We start from the raw sequence: 16,240 nt of genomic DNA on the forward strand, positions 1-16,240 counted from the left end.
CTCGTGCTTCTAGTCTGCTATGGATGGAAAACAGAAAATCGGGCCATTAAGATAACATAGGAAGAAAAAGTTAATAGGCTCTGATTAAAGGCCAAAAGGTCTTTGTCATCATGAGGCTTACTTGATGGATTTGGTGACATTTTGTAGGCTACTCAGATTATTTTCTTTTTTTCTTTTTTTTTGGTTCTGAGTTATATTCCAAAATGATAAATCTCTCAAATAGGTGAGGTCTGGATAAGTGAACCAACTGTATATTTACTTCTATGTTTTTGTGTACCATATCTAATTATAACATGCATAATTTTTTAAATTATTTTCAGCATGTTAGACAACATTTTTTAGATGTATTAAATCATGCTAAAATAAAAATACTTCTGCACACAGCTCCTGAAATACTTTAAGACATTGCAACTTTCAGACTAATAGCAGCCTGTGAAGACTGGGGCTGGTTTTTATAATACATCATTGGAGGTTAACTCTATGACCTTCTCCTTCCATAAACAACTATTATTGGGAGGGACAAATTAGGAGTTTGGGATTAACATATACATACTACTATACATAAAATAGATCACCAACAAAGACCTACTGTTATAGCACAGGGAACTATATTCAATATCTTGTAATAACCTATAATGGAAGAGAATGTAAAATATATATATACACACATTCATAGGTATACAGTCATACATATATATGTATATGTATAGCTGAATCACTTTGCTGTACACCTGAAACTAACACAACACTGTAAATCAACCATACTTCAATTAAAATTTTTTTTTTAAATAATAAAAGTTAAAGGGGAAAAAAAACAACTATTACTAATGCTCAGTGTACCCTAGCTTTTCCTGATGGGCTACGTAGAAATCAGTTTCAACTACATGTTGGTATTACCTCACTCTGTCTTTTGTGAAGGGGCTGGCAGACTACTCTGGTCTCTATTTTTTGTGTGTGCGTGTGGTACGTGGGCCTCTCACTCTTGTGGCCTCTCCCGTTGCAGAGCACAGGCTCCGGACGCGCAGGCCCAGCGGCCATGGCTCACGGGCCCAGCCGCTCCGCGGCATGTGGGATCCTCCCAAACCGGGGCACGACCCCTGTCCCCTGCATCGGCAGGTGGACTCTCAACCACTGTGCCACCAGGGAAGCCCTCTGGCCTCTATTTTTACCTACTGGAAGCCGTTCTCTTGCCTTCCACCCTACCAGAGTACTGGTTTTCTATCAGTAAAGATAATTTTCTGGAAAATTTCTATTGATCCTTCAAGATCCAGTTAAAGCATCACCTCATCACTGAAGCCTTCCTTGACTTATGCAGGACATACCTAAATTTGCCTTCCTTTGTGTCCTCATTAAACCTTACCAAGAGGAAAGGGACGTAGCTGGGGAAGCATTGCTATTCCAAGCAAAGTGTTCTGCATGATAAAATGTTTGAGGGCATTTAAAAGGCTACAGCATATTTGGGAAACACCAGGTTTAATACGGCTAAAACATATGGTACATTTGGGAGTGTGACAGGCTGTAAGGCCAGAATGTTAGATTGGGACCACATTGAGAAAGGTCATTCATCATGCTTAGGCTTTTCACTTTTATCAAGCAATGGGTCATGAGCATAGATAGGTTTCTAGGAATGCTACTATGTTAGAATCAGATTTATTTTTAAAGGATAACCAACAGTATTACAAAACATTTGTCTGTTTTGGGGAAGAATGTATCAGTTTGGGGTACTAATTAGGAAATTGTTGGAATTATATTGCTGGGAGAAGATAAAGACAGTGGAGACAGACAGACTGGGATAGATTCATAGTCTTTTGTAAGACTTGATGATTAATTGGATGCAGGGAACAAAGAAGAATGAAGTCTTGAGGAAAATCAAAGATCAGGAAGAAAATGATACCTCTCTATTATCTAAAATGAGAAAGGCAGGAAGAAGAGTAGACTTCTTTTAGGGGGGTAATCATGCTAAGGGAAAGAGAAAATGAGCTCATTTTACTAAGAGGAGGTACCATATAGTGGTTAAGAGCAAGTACTCTGAAGACATACTCTAGGGTCTAAAGTGAGCTTTACTTCCTATTTACTATGTGACCCTAGAAAAGTTATCTAACCTCTATGAGCCTCAGCTTACTCATCTATAAAATGGGGATACTACTACTATCTCTCTCAGAGAATTGCTGTGAGGTTTAAAATGAGGTAACATATTAAAGTATTTAGAACATTGGCACATGGCTTATAAATGCTATTTTTAATTTTGAATTTTTATGACGCTTCTAAAACATCCAGTTAGCTATTTGGACAGGTAGGATTGAATACCGATATAAGCCAGACTTAAAAGCTGGGGAATCACTAGAACATAGTTGGACGTTAAAGCTAGAGAAGCAATTGAGAGCATTCACATATGTGTGTATCAATACATATAGATGTATATGTATATGAGCTTATATACGTGTGTATATGTGTGTCCATATGTATGTATAAACAAAAATGATGACAGAATGGGACCAAGAAAAGAACATAAAGAATAAAATAGCCAAGAAGTAAGAAGAAACGCACGAAGAAGATAGAGAAAGAACAGTTAGAGGTATTCAGTAAGCAAGGAGAGGATGGTGCCTAGAAAGCCAAAGGCAGGAAAATTTTCAAGGAGGGAGTGACCAATAGAGCCAAGCAATCAGGATTGGAAAGAAGCCACTGGACTTTGAAATTCAAAGATCATTGTCAACCTTTTGAAGAACTGTGAAAAAGTTGCGTTGTGAAAGGTAATTTAGGAAACAGAGAAAACAAGTATGGATGATTCTTTTAGAGACTTAGACTATAAAATGAAAAAGAAAGATGAGAAGCTACTTTGAAGGATAACTAGGATCAAAAGAAGGCACTGTAGTATGGGGGAGACTTGAGAAGGCTACTCAGCTGAAGGAAAGTCAATGAACAGAGAACATACGAAGATATATGATTTATTGTCTACTTCTTGAACTACTGAAGATAATAAAACTCCTATCACAGGTACAAAATATATGAGCTAGAAAACTTCTGTGAGAACTTAATAACCTCTTTTGGAATCCAAAAAGCAGGGGGGTGGGGGGGTATGTAGTTATTATTTAAAAATATAATTAGTCCTGTATTTTAACAGAATTACTTCCTGAGACTGTAATAACATTTTGAGAAGTCTCAGGATACTACAGAAATAGAAAAGTAATTCTGTTAAAATACGGCACTCATTTCATTCTTTAAACAACAGATTTTAAACTTTTGTTTTTCATTCTGTATTCTGAATATAGTTTTGAACTTTTAGATATTTTTTTTCATCCACGTGAAATAATCCAAATAAACAAACCCACTTCACAATTCTTCTGAGAGTACCAGGCTCTGTATATAACAAATCACTAACTTTCGTACCTCATTAAAATAGGAAATTTCAAATTGTGATTTGCATATGTTTGCATCTATAATCAGTATTCAACAATTTCTTGAATACCTAGCAAGACGTCTATGATCCTTCCATGTTACTTGTTAAAAACTTGCCACTTTTATCATCCCATTCAGTCCAGCTTCGTGAAGGCTAGCAAATGTCATTCCCACCTCATTGTGTGGGCTGAACTATTCTGTGGCAGGGGTGTCATTTAAAGGTCAGACAATACAGTATACACATGTTGGCATCACATAGACCTGGCTTCAAATCATAGCTCTACCTCTCAACAGCTGTGTGATTTTGAGTGAGTGAGTGATCTGAGTGAGGAATGAAAACTTTGAATATAGATAAAACACTTAATTCCTCCTAAGCAAACTTTGCAAGACAAGTACAAACTCCTACATACAACTGAAAGTCAATGAGATTTAGTTAGGTAAGCCCAAGCACAGGAACAAGAACAAAGAGTTCAAGAAGTCATCTTAAAAAAGACAGTTTCCAAACCTTTCAGTAGAGATGTTAAATTTTATTGAAATAAATTGTATAATAAGAAGTATATTTAAAAAAGGAAACACTGAAAGCATTGAACACTGAAAACACTGAAACCCCCAAGCATTAAAAAATGTAATACACTGGCCATAAAAGGCACACCATAAAAGTCTATCTGAAATGTTCATCATAGCTGGAGTAGAAGTAACAATTAACAAATTTCTTCAAGTATTTGGAAAGGGATTATAGTTTTGTAACACTACAGTATTTTCTTTGGACAAGCCAAATTATCTATCTGCTGTAGTTTGAATCTCTGGTGAAAACAGGTAACTACACTTAACAATAAAATTAAAAAGGGGAAAGGAAACTCTTTGTTTTTATATCAGATAAGAAATTTTAATATTTAAACACTCTCTACTAAATAATTTCATAAAATAAACGTGGACCCATGTTCTCTTTGTTGAATGACACTACAAGGGTTTAAAAAATATTTCAGAAAGTGTTTCCCATGGTACATTAAATGCTAAACACTGTCTAAAAGAAAGAGATGGGCACCACAGATTAACAAACCTGGCATCGAATTTGACTGTCCCACTTACAAGCTGTGGCACCTTAGACAAGTTATTTAATCTCAGCCTATTTGTCTCATAAGCAAAATGGAGATAATAATAGTACCTACATAGCCGAATTGTGAGAATTAAACTAGATAGTATATGTAAATTCAAATGTTTAGTCCAGAATCTCACACGATAAGTACAGTCAATAAATAAGAGTTCTCATCACTAAAGAACAATGTTATCTTTCATAAAATGGCTCATTTCCTGAAACCATCTAAGAAAAGATAGCAAATTTTGTCATTTTTTAAAGAAGACATATAGGCTGGGTCTACACAGGACTATGAGACAGACCATGACCTAAGAGTTGCAATTCAATCCTCCCTATTCTGGGCAGTGAAACTTCTGAATGCTGTGTGAATGGCACAAAAAAAGAGATGTGTTTAGTTTTCTTAAATTTCTACAACGAGCCCACACAGACTTCATTAACCCTCAGGATAACGGCAGTGGCTGAACTGTTTGCCCTCTTGCCCTGATTAATGCTAAGGCTTTAATTTCCATGGCTTATTACAATAATTACTAAATTTCTATCCAAATATTTATGATCATCATATTTATAATAATCCAAAGTACTTTTCCTAATTTTAAGCAAATTGTAATTTTCACAGACAAAACCATAGCTTCTATGAATGACCAAGCAACAGGAAGAATTTCATTTTTATGTTCCCTTCTATTTAAATGCTAGCTAAAATGGAGTTGGTGTCATACAAAACCAGTACTCTAAATACAACCCCGGAAACTAACTCACCTGTAATTGCAAAGCTTCATGGTTTTCTAATCCTTCCACAATTGGTGAAAATCGTTCTCTGTTATTTCGTTCTGCTGCTGTAGTTATAGCTCCTAAAAGTTTATCTAGACTATAGAAAAAAAAAATAGAAATGAGAAATACATCTTACACATACTATATGAATATGGGTTATCCCTTATACAGTCTTCCCTGTTTTCTTTCTGGTGCTTGATGTTTTCACATAGACCACTACAATTTAAGAATTGTGTTCTTGTCCACATATTTCTACAAGTCAAATGTTGATAGAGTTAAATAACTTTAGGGAACCAAAATGAAAATTCAATTTGAAAGTCTTGAGGAAAATAATTTTTCTGGGTGACATTTAAAAAAAAATACTTAATTGATAAACATTAAAATTTTAAGTTTCAGGTTTTGATAGTTCATGTGTTAACATAGATATTAATGTCACTTAAACGTGATATGGCATTTACAATTATTCAAAGTTTATTCAAGTGTAAACGGACTGTAATTTTATAATAAAGTGCTGAAAAGCGTAAATATTTTTTAAAGAACTTAAAAAAAAAAACCCAGGATTCTTTGAAAATGGAACAAGGAAAAAAACCTAAAAGAGAAAGCCCAGTAAATTAGAGAAGCATCTATAATTACCAAGCACAAGAAACTTATTCACCTGAACAAAAATATTGGAAACTATCTCTGTACAGTGTCTGAATCAAATTAACCTCTATGTAGTATACTACTATTATCAAACTATATTTGAAATTATAATTAACTCATAAAATATACCAGGGTAGGGTACATTATATGAATTAAGTACTGAAAACCTAACAGACTAGAAAAATATTTCTTACTTGTGTATAAACTGATTTTTCTATAAAACCTAAGGAAGGAAGCCTATCTGCATAAGTTATTTCATGCTCAGTTTGTTCTCACTGAGATAAGACTTAATGTTGTGTGATAATATTTTTATTCAGTGTTTGTCTTCTGGTTTCGAAGGATGAACCAGCACTAAGCAACATCTCATTTTATTCCAAGAGGTATGAGAAAGTCAACATATTAGAAGAATCCTAAATCTTTGCCTGCCCCATTATAATTCAAACTGAGATGATTACTGCCACATAGAGTGTTCAGAAGAAATATTTTAGTTCATGTCCGTAGCAGGTATTACATTCTTTATCTCAATGGTTTCTTACCAACTGGATATCAAATCTTTAATTTTGCTTCTAACTTAATATTATTTCCATAAGAAGAAATGATCTATGCATAGTCAGCAACAACTTGCTAAAATTGGCACTTATGTGCACTCTGAGTAGTTACCAACAGCCTTTTGTTCTTTCCAACCAGTTAATTTAATTCCATTAATATTGCTTCATCTTTTCACTTACCATAGGCAGAAAGGATGCTCAACATCACTAATCATTAGAGAAATGCAAATCAAAACTACAGTGAGGTATCACCTCACACCAGTCAGAATGGCCATCATCAAGAAATCTACAAACAATAAACACTGGAGATGGTGTGGAGAAAAGGGAACCCTCGTGCACTGTTGGTGGGAATGTCAATTGATACAGCCAGTATGGAGAAGAGTATGGGGATTCCTTAAAAAACTAAAAATAGAACTACCATATAAACCAGCAATCCCACTACTGGGCATATACCCTGAGAAAACCATAATTCAAAAAGAGTCATGTACCACAATGATCATTGCAGCTCTATTTACAATTGCCAGGACATGGAAGCAACCTAAGTGTCCATCGACAGATGAATGGATAAAGAAGATGTGGCACATATATACAATGGGATATTACTCAGCCATAAAAAGAAACGAAAATGAGTTATTTGTACTGAGGTGGATGGACCTAGAGTCTGTCATACAGAGTGAAGTAAGTCAGAAAGAGAAAAACAAATACTGTATGCTAACACATACATATGGAATCTAAAAAAAAAAAAAATTGGTTCTGAAGAACCTAGGGGCAGGACAGGAATAAAGATGCAGACATAGAGAATGGACTTGAGGACACGGGGAGGGTAAGGGTAAGCTGGGACGAAGTAAGAGAGTGTCATGACTAATATATACTACCAAATGTAAAATAGATAGCTAGTGGGAAGCAGCCACATAGCACAGGGAAATCAGCTGGGTGCTTTGTGACCACCTAGAGGGGTGGGATAAGGAGGGTGGGAGGGAGACACAAGAGGGAGGAGATATGGGGATATATGTATATGTATGGCTGATTCACTTTGTTATACAGCAGAGACTAACAGAACATTGTAAAGCAATTATACTCCAATAAAGATGTTAAAAAAATAAAATAAAATTATAGTACAAAATAAAGCATCTAGTTAATTCAGTTAAGGAAGTCAAATTTTGTGATGTGCATGTGTGAGGGTGTATGTTGTGTAGGGTATGTATATGTGTGTGCCTGTGTGTGTGTTTAGCCAAAATTACTCCCTAACTGACCTTTTCCCATTTTTCTAATAATTGCTTTACCTTCAACTAGACAAAATTCTATTCATTAACTTTGACTATCCAACTTTGAAGAATTCTCCATTAGGATTCTATCTTTTTAAACTTATTTTTCAAAGAATCAAAAAAAAAGCTAATATCCAAATAGATAAGGTAAAAATATCGATATTTTTTCTAAAATTTAATAGTATTTTCATGCAAGTTATCAAAAGAAACAGCACAAAAGTAGGACTTGTTAATTTCTCAAGTGTCATTTTCTATACAGTTAATATAATAATAGAGCAATACGTACATGTTCTCTTCTCCAACAATACAAATAGCAGAAAGTATTTTTACTATTTCAGTCATCATGTTGGGTTGTTTGGGGTCAACTGCTCTTGCCAACAGTAAAAGGCTTCTTTCATCCCCTAGAATCCTTTTCAATCCAAACTGAAAAAAATTTTTAAAAATGAACTTTCATTCAAAATGTTTTTGGAACACATCTTTAATTTTAAAAAGCAACTAAACAATGATTTTCTAAAAACCAATACCTCCACAGTGAGGTTCTACTTAATTAGATGAATGTTCTTCAAATGCAGTTGTTTGTTTTTTATTTGAAATGACTGCATCTTGGAGTTTTGTCCTTTGGTCAGATATGATCTCCATTAGCCTGCCTAAAACTTCCATAAAAATTTGGAAGAAATATGGGAACCACCAATATTTTCTCAACAAAGAAGAATATGTAAAGAACATACTGATATGATTTTCTAAAGCAGTTCTGCTTATGTCACTGGGTCTCCCTGGAGATGTCTGGAACTCATGGTTAAATTCTCCAATATGTTTGCATGGAAAACTAAGTTGAACAAAAAGGGTAAAACATTGAAAAGCTCTTTTGTATACTACATGCCAGTTAAAGAAGCAGTAGACCTCTGTATGGATTTTCCCATACCTTCTCTCTCTTAGCCTCCCTCTTTCAAGCAGTTGTGCTGCATTACAAAAGTTATGAACAGAAAGAAATGGAGCCTGGGTTTTACTAAGTGTCACAGTCAACTAGGCAGAGAAGCCAGACACCATTTCCATTTATTTTCTAGGCTTGAATATATGCATGCAAATGTGCATCATAAGAATGACTAGGTAAAAAAATGAAGAAAGCTCAAAACTCAGGTTTTCACTACATGAAGAAGGTAATATTTTCTTTGATCTTTGTCCCACAAATTATTTCTCAGATTTCTTATGAAATATGTTTGCTCCTTGTTACAGTTTAACAGTGAAATCCAACAACATTTCATTGGAGCAAAATTGCCATTTCAAGCTATCCTTTAGTTAAACACCACACATTTGAATATTTTCATGGTTCCTAATTTATCTTCTAAAAGAATTCAGGACTAAAAAAAACATAGCTAAAGCTCTTAAATATGACTTTACTCGAGGTCATAACAAATAAGGAAATTTACAGAGACAAGACAAAAAAAGGAAATGGAAGAGACGAGATTAAAAAGAAGCAAAGAAAAACAGAAGGACTATGTAAGTATAAAGGTAGCTGGTAAATAATAAGTAGTAAGGAAAACAAGTGATGTGGAAAACTGAGAGAGATGTTTACCATGCAATTACCAAACTTAAAATAACTTTAAAAATCAGTTAGACTGAGAGTGAAATCATTTAATTTTTCAAATTTCCATTTTATTATTAAAAGTAGTTTGTAATGTATAGGGACATACTCAAAATAAAAATGAAGATATGAGAAATGATGGAAAACCACCAATCTAAACATCAGAGCAATATTACAGCAATGGAAGTTAAGGGACAATGGGTTGCTTTTTATGATCCTATTATTACATGCATTGTATAAGCAAAAAGAGTTTTTGAAGTAGGTAATCAAAACTCCTCAGGGCCAGCAAATTTGATGTATGAGTCGTTTCAGATGAAAGTTTCATTCTTTGATTATGACAATTCATTCCAACATGAAATGGATATATTACTGTATATTTTTTTATTTTGAATGTGTACTTTATGTCCATTGTTTCACACGCCTATAATTTAAAAGACCTACCATTTACTCATGTTCCTAGGACCTATGTGCAAGACATTAACATGCTCTAACTAAAGCCTAATCTTAATATAGAATAATCTAAGTTAAACTATCGTGTTTTACAGTGTTATTGGGAATGTAAATTGGTACAACCACTATGGAGCACAGTATGGAGGTTCCTTAAAAAACTAAAAATAGGGGCTTCCCCGGTGGCACAGTGGTTGAGAGCCCGCCTGCCTATGCAGGGGACACGGGTTCGTGCCCTGGTCCAGGAAGATCCCACATGCCACGGAGCAGCTGGGCCCGTGAGTCATGGCCAGTGAGCCTGCGTGTCTGGAGTCTGTGCTCCACAATGGGAGAGGCCACAACACTGAGAGGCCCACATACCGCAAAAAAGAAAAAAAAAAAAAAAAAAACTAAAAATAGAACTACCACATTCCCCAGCAATCCCACTCCTAGGCATATATCCAGAGAAAACCATAACCCAAAAGGATACATGCACCCCAATGTTCATTGCAGCACTATTTACAATAGCCAAGACATAGAAGCAACCTAAATGTCCATTGACAGAGGAATGGATAAAGAAGATGTGGTACATACATAAAATGGAATATTACTCAGCCATTAAAAAAATGAAATAATGCCATGTGCAGCAACACGGATGGACCTAGAGATTGTCATACTGAGTGAAGTACATCAGACAAAGACAAATATCATATATCACTCATATGTGGAATCTAACTTAAAGAAAAGAAACAAATGAACTTATTTACGAAACAGAAACAGACTTACAGGTATGGAAAACAAACTTATGGTTACCAAAGGGGAAACATGGGAGGGGAGGGATAAATCAGAAACTTGGGATGAACACACACAGAAGACTACTTTACATATAAGACAGATAACCAACAAGGACCTACTGCATAGCATGGGGAATGCTACACTGAATTCTTTTCGAAGATAAATTAGGAACCATGAAAATATTCAAATGTGTGGTGTTTAACTAAAGGTTAGCTTGAAATGGCAATTTTGTTCCAATGAAATGCTGTCAGATTTCACTGTTAATACAGAGTAGTACTAACCCATATGAGAAAAGAATCTAAAAAAGAATAGATACATGTATACGTATAACTGAATCACTTTGCTGTAAAACTAATGCAACACTGTAAATCAACTCTACTCTAATAAAAAAAAAATCATGTTCTTCAAAACTGCCAAACTCTTAAGTAATAAATAATTACATATGAACATATCAATTTCTGTCTCGTGGGAAAAGGCTCTACAGGAAATGTCACTTTCTCTAGTAACTATACTGATTACAGTTATATCCTGGAAAGCTGTAAGAGTTGACTACTCAAGTCAGTAAGAATTTAGATCAGAGTCCTAATTTTACAGGTGAGGGGACTGATTGGCAGAGAGGTCAAATGATTTTCTAAAGGCCACACAACTTAGTGGCAAATCATGGACTATATTTCCTGATTTCTAGTACAGTGTTGTCTTTCCTTTATTTCTTTGTTTCCCTCAATTGAAAAAAGAGATCCATCTTGAGCTGTGGAGAAGCAATGTTCATTAACTGCTTTCTTGTTAGGTATCAGATTCTGCATAACTTTGTCACCAAAGACTAAGAGCTCAGAAGTTCAGAAATTCTGTACTAGTACTGATGGAAATCTTTCTGGAAGAAACTTCCAAGAACAGCACAAATAGTATATTCTATACGGGAGACTCACGTCAATTGGCAAGCATCCATCTGTTCCACATGCCAAAAAATTCTTTGCTGATACATGTGTGTATAATATACACATAATTATACATAATCCCACACACTTAAGAAAGACTGCAGATTACTTAAGTAGATAATCTTACTGCATTGGCTATTAATAGCTATATTTTACTTCTGGCAAGTTTTGGGTTATTGTTATAATTCGTTATTTTTAATAAATATTTTGAGATTATTAAAATACCATATAAAGGGAATTATTCAATTAGTGAATTAGTCAGTGGTATTTTACCTATAGGAATATAGCACAAATCATGTATAAGAGAGTAACAAAACAAGTTTATAGAAAAAATGACTTCAACTTCATAACCTGAGCAAAGACTACTTTTAGAAGGAAAACCCTTGTCTGGCATTCCTAGAGTCCCTCATAATGCAACTGGTATCACACAGGTACAAAAAAAAAAACCCTGGTATGTGCCAGAAATGTCTTTTATGTATGTTAACTCACTGACATTAATTGAACATAAAAAGAAAGAAAAATCTTAACCTTATAACGTTCTCAGCAAAAAAAAAAAAAAAAAAAAAAAATCAAATCATAGCTTTGAATTGTCCTTTACATTAGAATAAAAACTCTCTGTAAGGAAATGGTATTCAACCTATCCCATTTAAATTTTCCTACTACCATGGAAAAAAAAGAGTATTAAAGAGTATTATTTGATTTGGGAACAAGACTTGTATGTTTGCATGATTGCAAAAACCTGCCAATAAATATTTTGTGAAGCAAAGTATATTTTAAATAATATTTAAATGAAACTCATGATGATTTGCATTATAAAGACCCTTTTGAAAACTGAGTAAGCATCCACTATTTTGCCTGTTTCATGGTGTCTGTCGGGCAAGTTCTCACCTTTTGCGACAGAGGCAGAAATAAATACTACTTACCTTATTGTTCATAAATGCTTTGAGGCACTGAATAAGTTTATACTGATTCTTCTTGTCAATATTTTCTTGCCTGAATAAAAGGAAAAAACATATTATGCTGTGCTTAAAAATGTCCCCCATGGTGATTTTTTTTCATGTTTATTCTTACTGTTTCTTGTCCAGAAGCTTTTCCAGCACATCCAACAAGAGTCCAAGACCTTCATGGCCAAAGTTGTTAACCCAGCTATTAAATAAACAAGAAAAAAAAGTATAAATAAGTTTATATAATTAAAACATTAAATATCCCAAATTAAATTTTGATTTTCAGATCTGTTAATGCTGTCTTTATATCGCGTGTCCTTCTTTTTTCCACTCCCATTGCTTTGAGTATTGACTCTATGGGGATGACTCAGAGATCTTTACCTCAATCCCAGACTTCTCTTCACATTTTAGATTGCCCATTCTACAGCACTGCCTTGGTTGTTTCACCAGTGTCGAATACTTAAGCCTGAATTTACAAAGCCAAATTTCTCTTCTCCCATGTCTCTGTTCTCCTAAATCAACTCCTCTTCCATATTCTGATAATAATACTACTATCCCTTGCATCCTTCAGACTTGAAATACTGGCATAATTTCTTGATCCGCCACCTCTTTCACCTTCGCATTTATTCTGTTCATTCATTTAACAAATAGTTATTGAGTTCCCACTAAGTACCAGGCATGTTCTAGGTGATAGAGATATAACTGGCAACAAACTAAGCCCCTACCCTCATGTAGCTTACCATCTACTAAAAGGGAGACAGAGCATAAATAACTAACTATATAATAAAATGTCAATGCTTTGGTACTATGAAGAGAAATAAACCTTGGCAAATGGAATAAGGAGAGCCAGGATGTTATTTTTTAATGTGTAGTCAGAGAAAGATTATTTGATAAGGTGATATTTGAGCAGAGCCTTGAAGGAAATAAGGACTTTCCTAATAGAGGGAATAAAAGCAAATAGGGTGCTGAGGTGGTAGCTAGTGTGCTTGGAATGTTCCAGGATCTGTGAGGAGACCTGTGTGGTCACAGCTGAACAAGCAGGCTTGGAAGCAAGAATGGCAGGAGATGAAGTCCCATGTGTGACAAAAGACTTGAAGACTGATCACAGAGAACTTGACTTGACTTATTGTCATGACCCTACTCTACTACTACTCTACTTCTAGAATGACTCCCTTTCATTGTCTACCATTCTAATTTAGCCCTAGTTACCTTTCCTTTAATATGGCAGAAGCCTCCCAACTAGGGTCTCTGAGGCATCATTCTTTTCTTTTATTCATTTTATAAAATGCCAGATTACCACAGTCTTCTGTCCAAAAATTTTCTCTGGACTATTTAACACATTTCAAGTCCTGATTCTGATCAAGCCTCAACCTACCTTTCTAGCCTCAGGCCTTAGACCACATGTTCCAATAAAAATCAGACATATTCTCTTTCCTGGAGTCTTCCCTGCATTTCCCTGCTTGACCTCACTTCCCAGAAGGTAACTCCAACTCCGTCTCTCCCAACCCATCAAGGCTCAACTTGACTGTCAATTCCTCCATTAATGTTTTCTTCCTGTAAGTCCTCCATCCAAATGCATTATTTTCTCTTTGAATGCCCATGTTTGTGCATCTCTTACTACTTGACATTATGATTCATACCACAAGTGTCTTCACCCACCTTTCTGGATTATAAATTCTCTGAAGACTGTTATATGATCTCACTCATCTTTCTGTCTCCCATAATGCTTAGCAGAATGGATTACTTACAGTCAACACTAAATATTTTCTAATTAAAATTTAATTAAATTTACTGACTTGTGTGGTTAAGAGAATCAGCAGAATCATATTGTCCAAGAACTTTACAAATGTAAATTAACATACAGCAGGATGCCTGTGAAGCAATAATTAAAATCTATACTCGACATATTTAAACCATGACTATAGATCAATTCCACAGGTTTTAAATCACATTTCATATCTACCTAAGGTAAAGAAGAGACCTAAATTTCTAAGAGACTATCCGTAAGAAATAACAGATCACTGAAGAAAATACATTTAAAAAATAGCTCAAATATTTGGAACCAATCACATCCACAATATATATGGAAACTCATTTTAAACAAATTCTGCTTTAATTCCCACAGAGGAAATGAGAAAAAATCAATACGGCATTGTAATGATAATTGGCAGCAAGCTACTATTCAATTGAGGCATGTAATCAACCAGTACAATGAGCTATTTTCTCTAAAGACTTGATAATCAGTGGGGTGGTAGGAGAAGGAGAAAAGGACATCAGCTCTCTAAACATAAAATACTGTATTTAATCTATCACAGACAGAAATCAGCAGATATCCTAACAGCAGAAAATACCCTACAGCAACCTTAAAATAACAGAAATTCTGAACAAATTTATATATACAGCCCTCAGTATCTGCTTTGGCATCTGGAAAGATGAAATAATCTATGATTTCCTTAAATTTAACACTCACAAATTCTTTAAAGATTCTAAATTTTACCTGTTTCTTTTTATACCTAGTGCTATTAAAGTTATTAGGATTATTTGCTTCTTGGTCTAGGGAAGTGTTTGATACAAGACCATGATTTCTATTTGTTCACTTGAAATCAGTCACCCACACATCCCAGACTGTTTCAATTTGGGCAGCTGATGGTACTTTGGTTTCATTCAGTGAAAATTATTATCGGAGTGAAAAAAAAAAAAAGGATACAATCATGAAACCTAAGTGTGAGGAGGCTGGGCCTATTTATTACAAAGTAGGAAGTGAAAAGTCTTAACTGAGAATATGTTAGGGCAATGTGCAGAGGAGGACTGGTAAGAGTCCTCAGAGCTTTTAAAGTAGAGAGAATGGGAGTACAAAAGGAGTCTTTAGCTAGGGGAATAAAATAATTATGATATAGTAGGATGACACTCAAGAGGTGAAGAGGAAGGGGTACAGCTAGACATACTTTTTTCCCTTTGTCTTGCCATTTCTCTGTCTTTAAGCATCAAATACTTTGTAGCCTCTACCCAAATGCTTACTGTCTGTCAGTCTCTCTATATATACATATATACATATATATATATATAGTCTATATATAAATATACATATATTTAGGTTTTACCCAATACAAAAGTGGCCATGAAATGATTAAGTGGTTTATAAACAAAATGTTGGCTACTGTATGTAGGCAGGAATTTTGATACTGCAACACCAGAGTAAGTATAAATCGGTGGTTCTCAAGGTGTGTGTCCCAAACCAGGGGCATCAACAGCATTTGGAAATTTGTTAGAAATACAAAATTCTTGGGTCCCACCCCAGGCCTACTGACTCAGTAACTCTGTGGGTGGAACCCAGAAATGTGTTTTAATTACTCCTCCAGGTGATTCTGATGTTCACTCAAGTTTGAGAACCCCTGGCATAGAACAATGGTTTGCTGAGAAGTGGAGGAAGCCTTTCTCAAGCAGGACTCCAGGCTCAAAATTCAAGATTGCTCTAAATACCCTCCCAACCATACTATACATTCCCACTGCCACAGAACAGAGATGAGGAATCCAGTCAAAGCAAGTATATTTTACAGAGTCTGCCAATTCCAGCTCTGAGTTATGCAGTACTAACTGGAATATCTAGAAGTATAAAAATACAGTTGATCACTCCGTTTAAAATCTGACTCAGATTGCAGAAAAAGATAAAGACATCAATTTTCTGTAGTATCTCAGCTTTGAAATAAGAAATTGCAATTTATCATGGACCCCAAAGTTATAAGAGACACAGAAGCAACAGAGGATAATGAAGAACCAAGCAGCAGAAAAAATGGGCGAGGAAGATGATCTCTTATAATTTCCATAACCACTCTGAACACAAGG

At 35.0% G+C, this 16,240-nt stretch overlaps 1 protein-coding gene across 1 annotated transcript in view; it reads right to left on the bottom strand.

The window, feature by feature from the left end:
* DIAPH2 (diaphanous related formin 2) overlaps positions 1–16,240 on the bottom strand; it is an 890,580-nt gene that overhangs the window by 649,073 nt on the left and 225,267 nt on the right. The window contains exons 7-10 of the mRNA XM_060003112.1: positions 12,525–12,599; positions 12,377–12,446; positions 8,002–8,138; positions 5,249–5,357 (exon numbers count right to left, since the gene is read on the bottom strand). Of these exons, the coding sequence (XP_059859095.1) occupies positions 5,249–5,357; positions 8,002–8,138; positions 12,377–12,446; positions 12,525–12,599 (391 nt within the window). The remainder of the gene's footprint in view (positions 1–5,248; positions 5,358–8,001; positions 8,139–12,376; positions 12,447–12,524; positions 12,600–16,240) is intronic.

The sequence above is a fragment of the Delphinus delphis genome, chromosome X (assembly GCF_949987515.2).
Source record: "Delphinus delphis chromosome X, mDelDel1.2, whole genome shotgun sequence".
Lineage (NCBI taxonomy): Eukaryota > Metazoa > Chordata > Mammalia > Artiodactyla > Delphinidae > Delphinus > Delphinus delphis.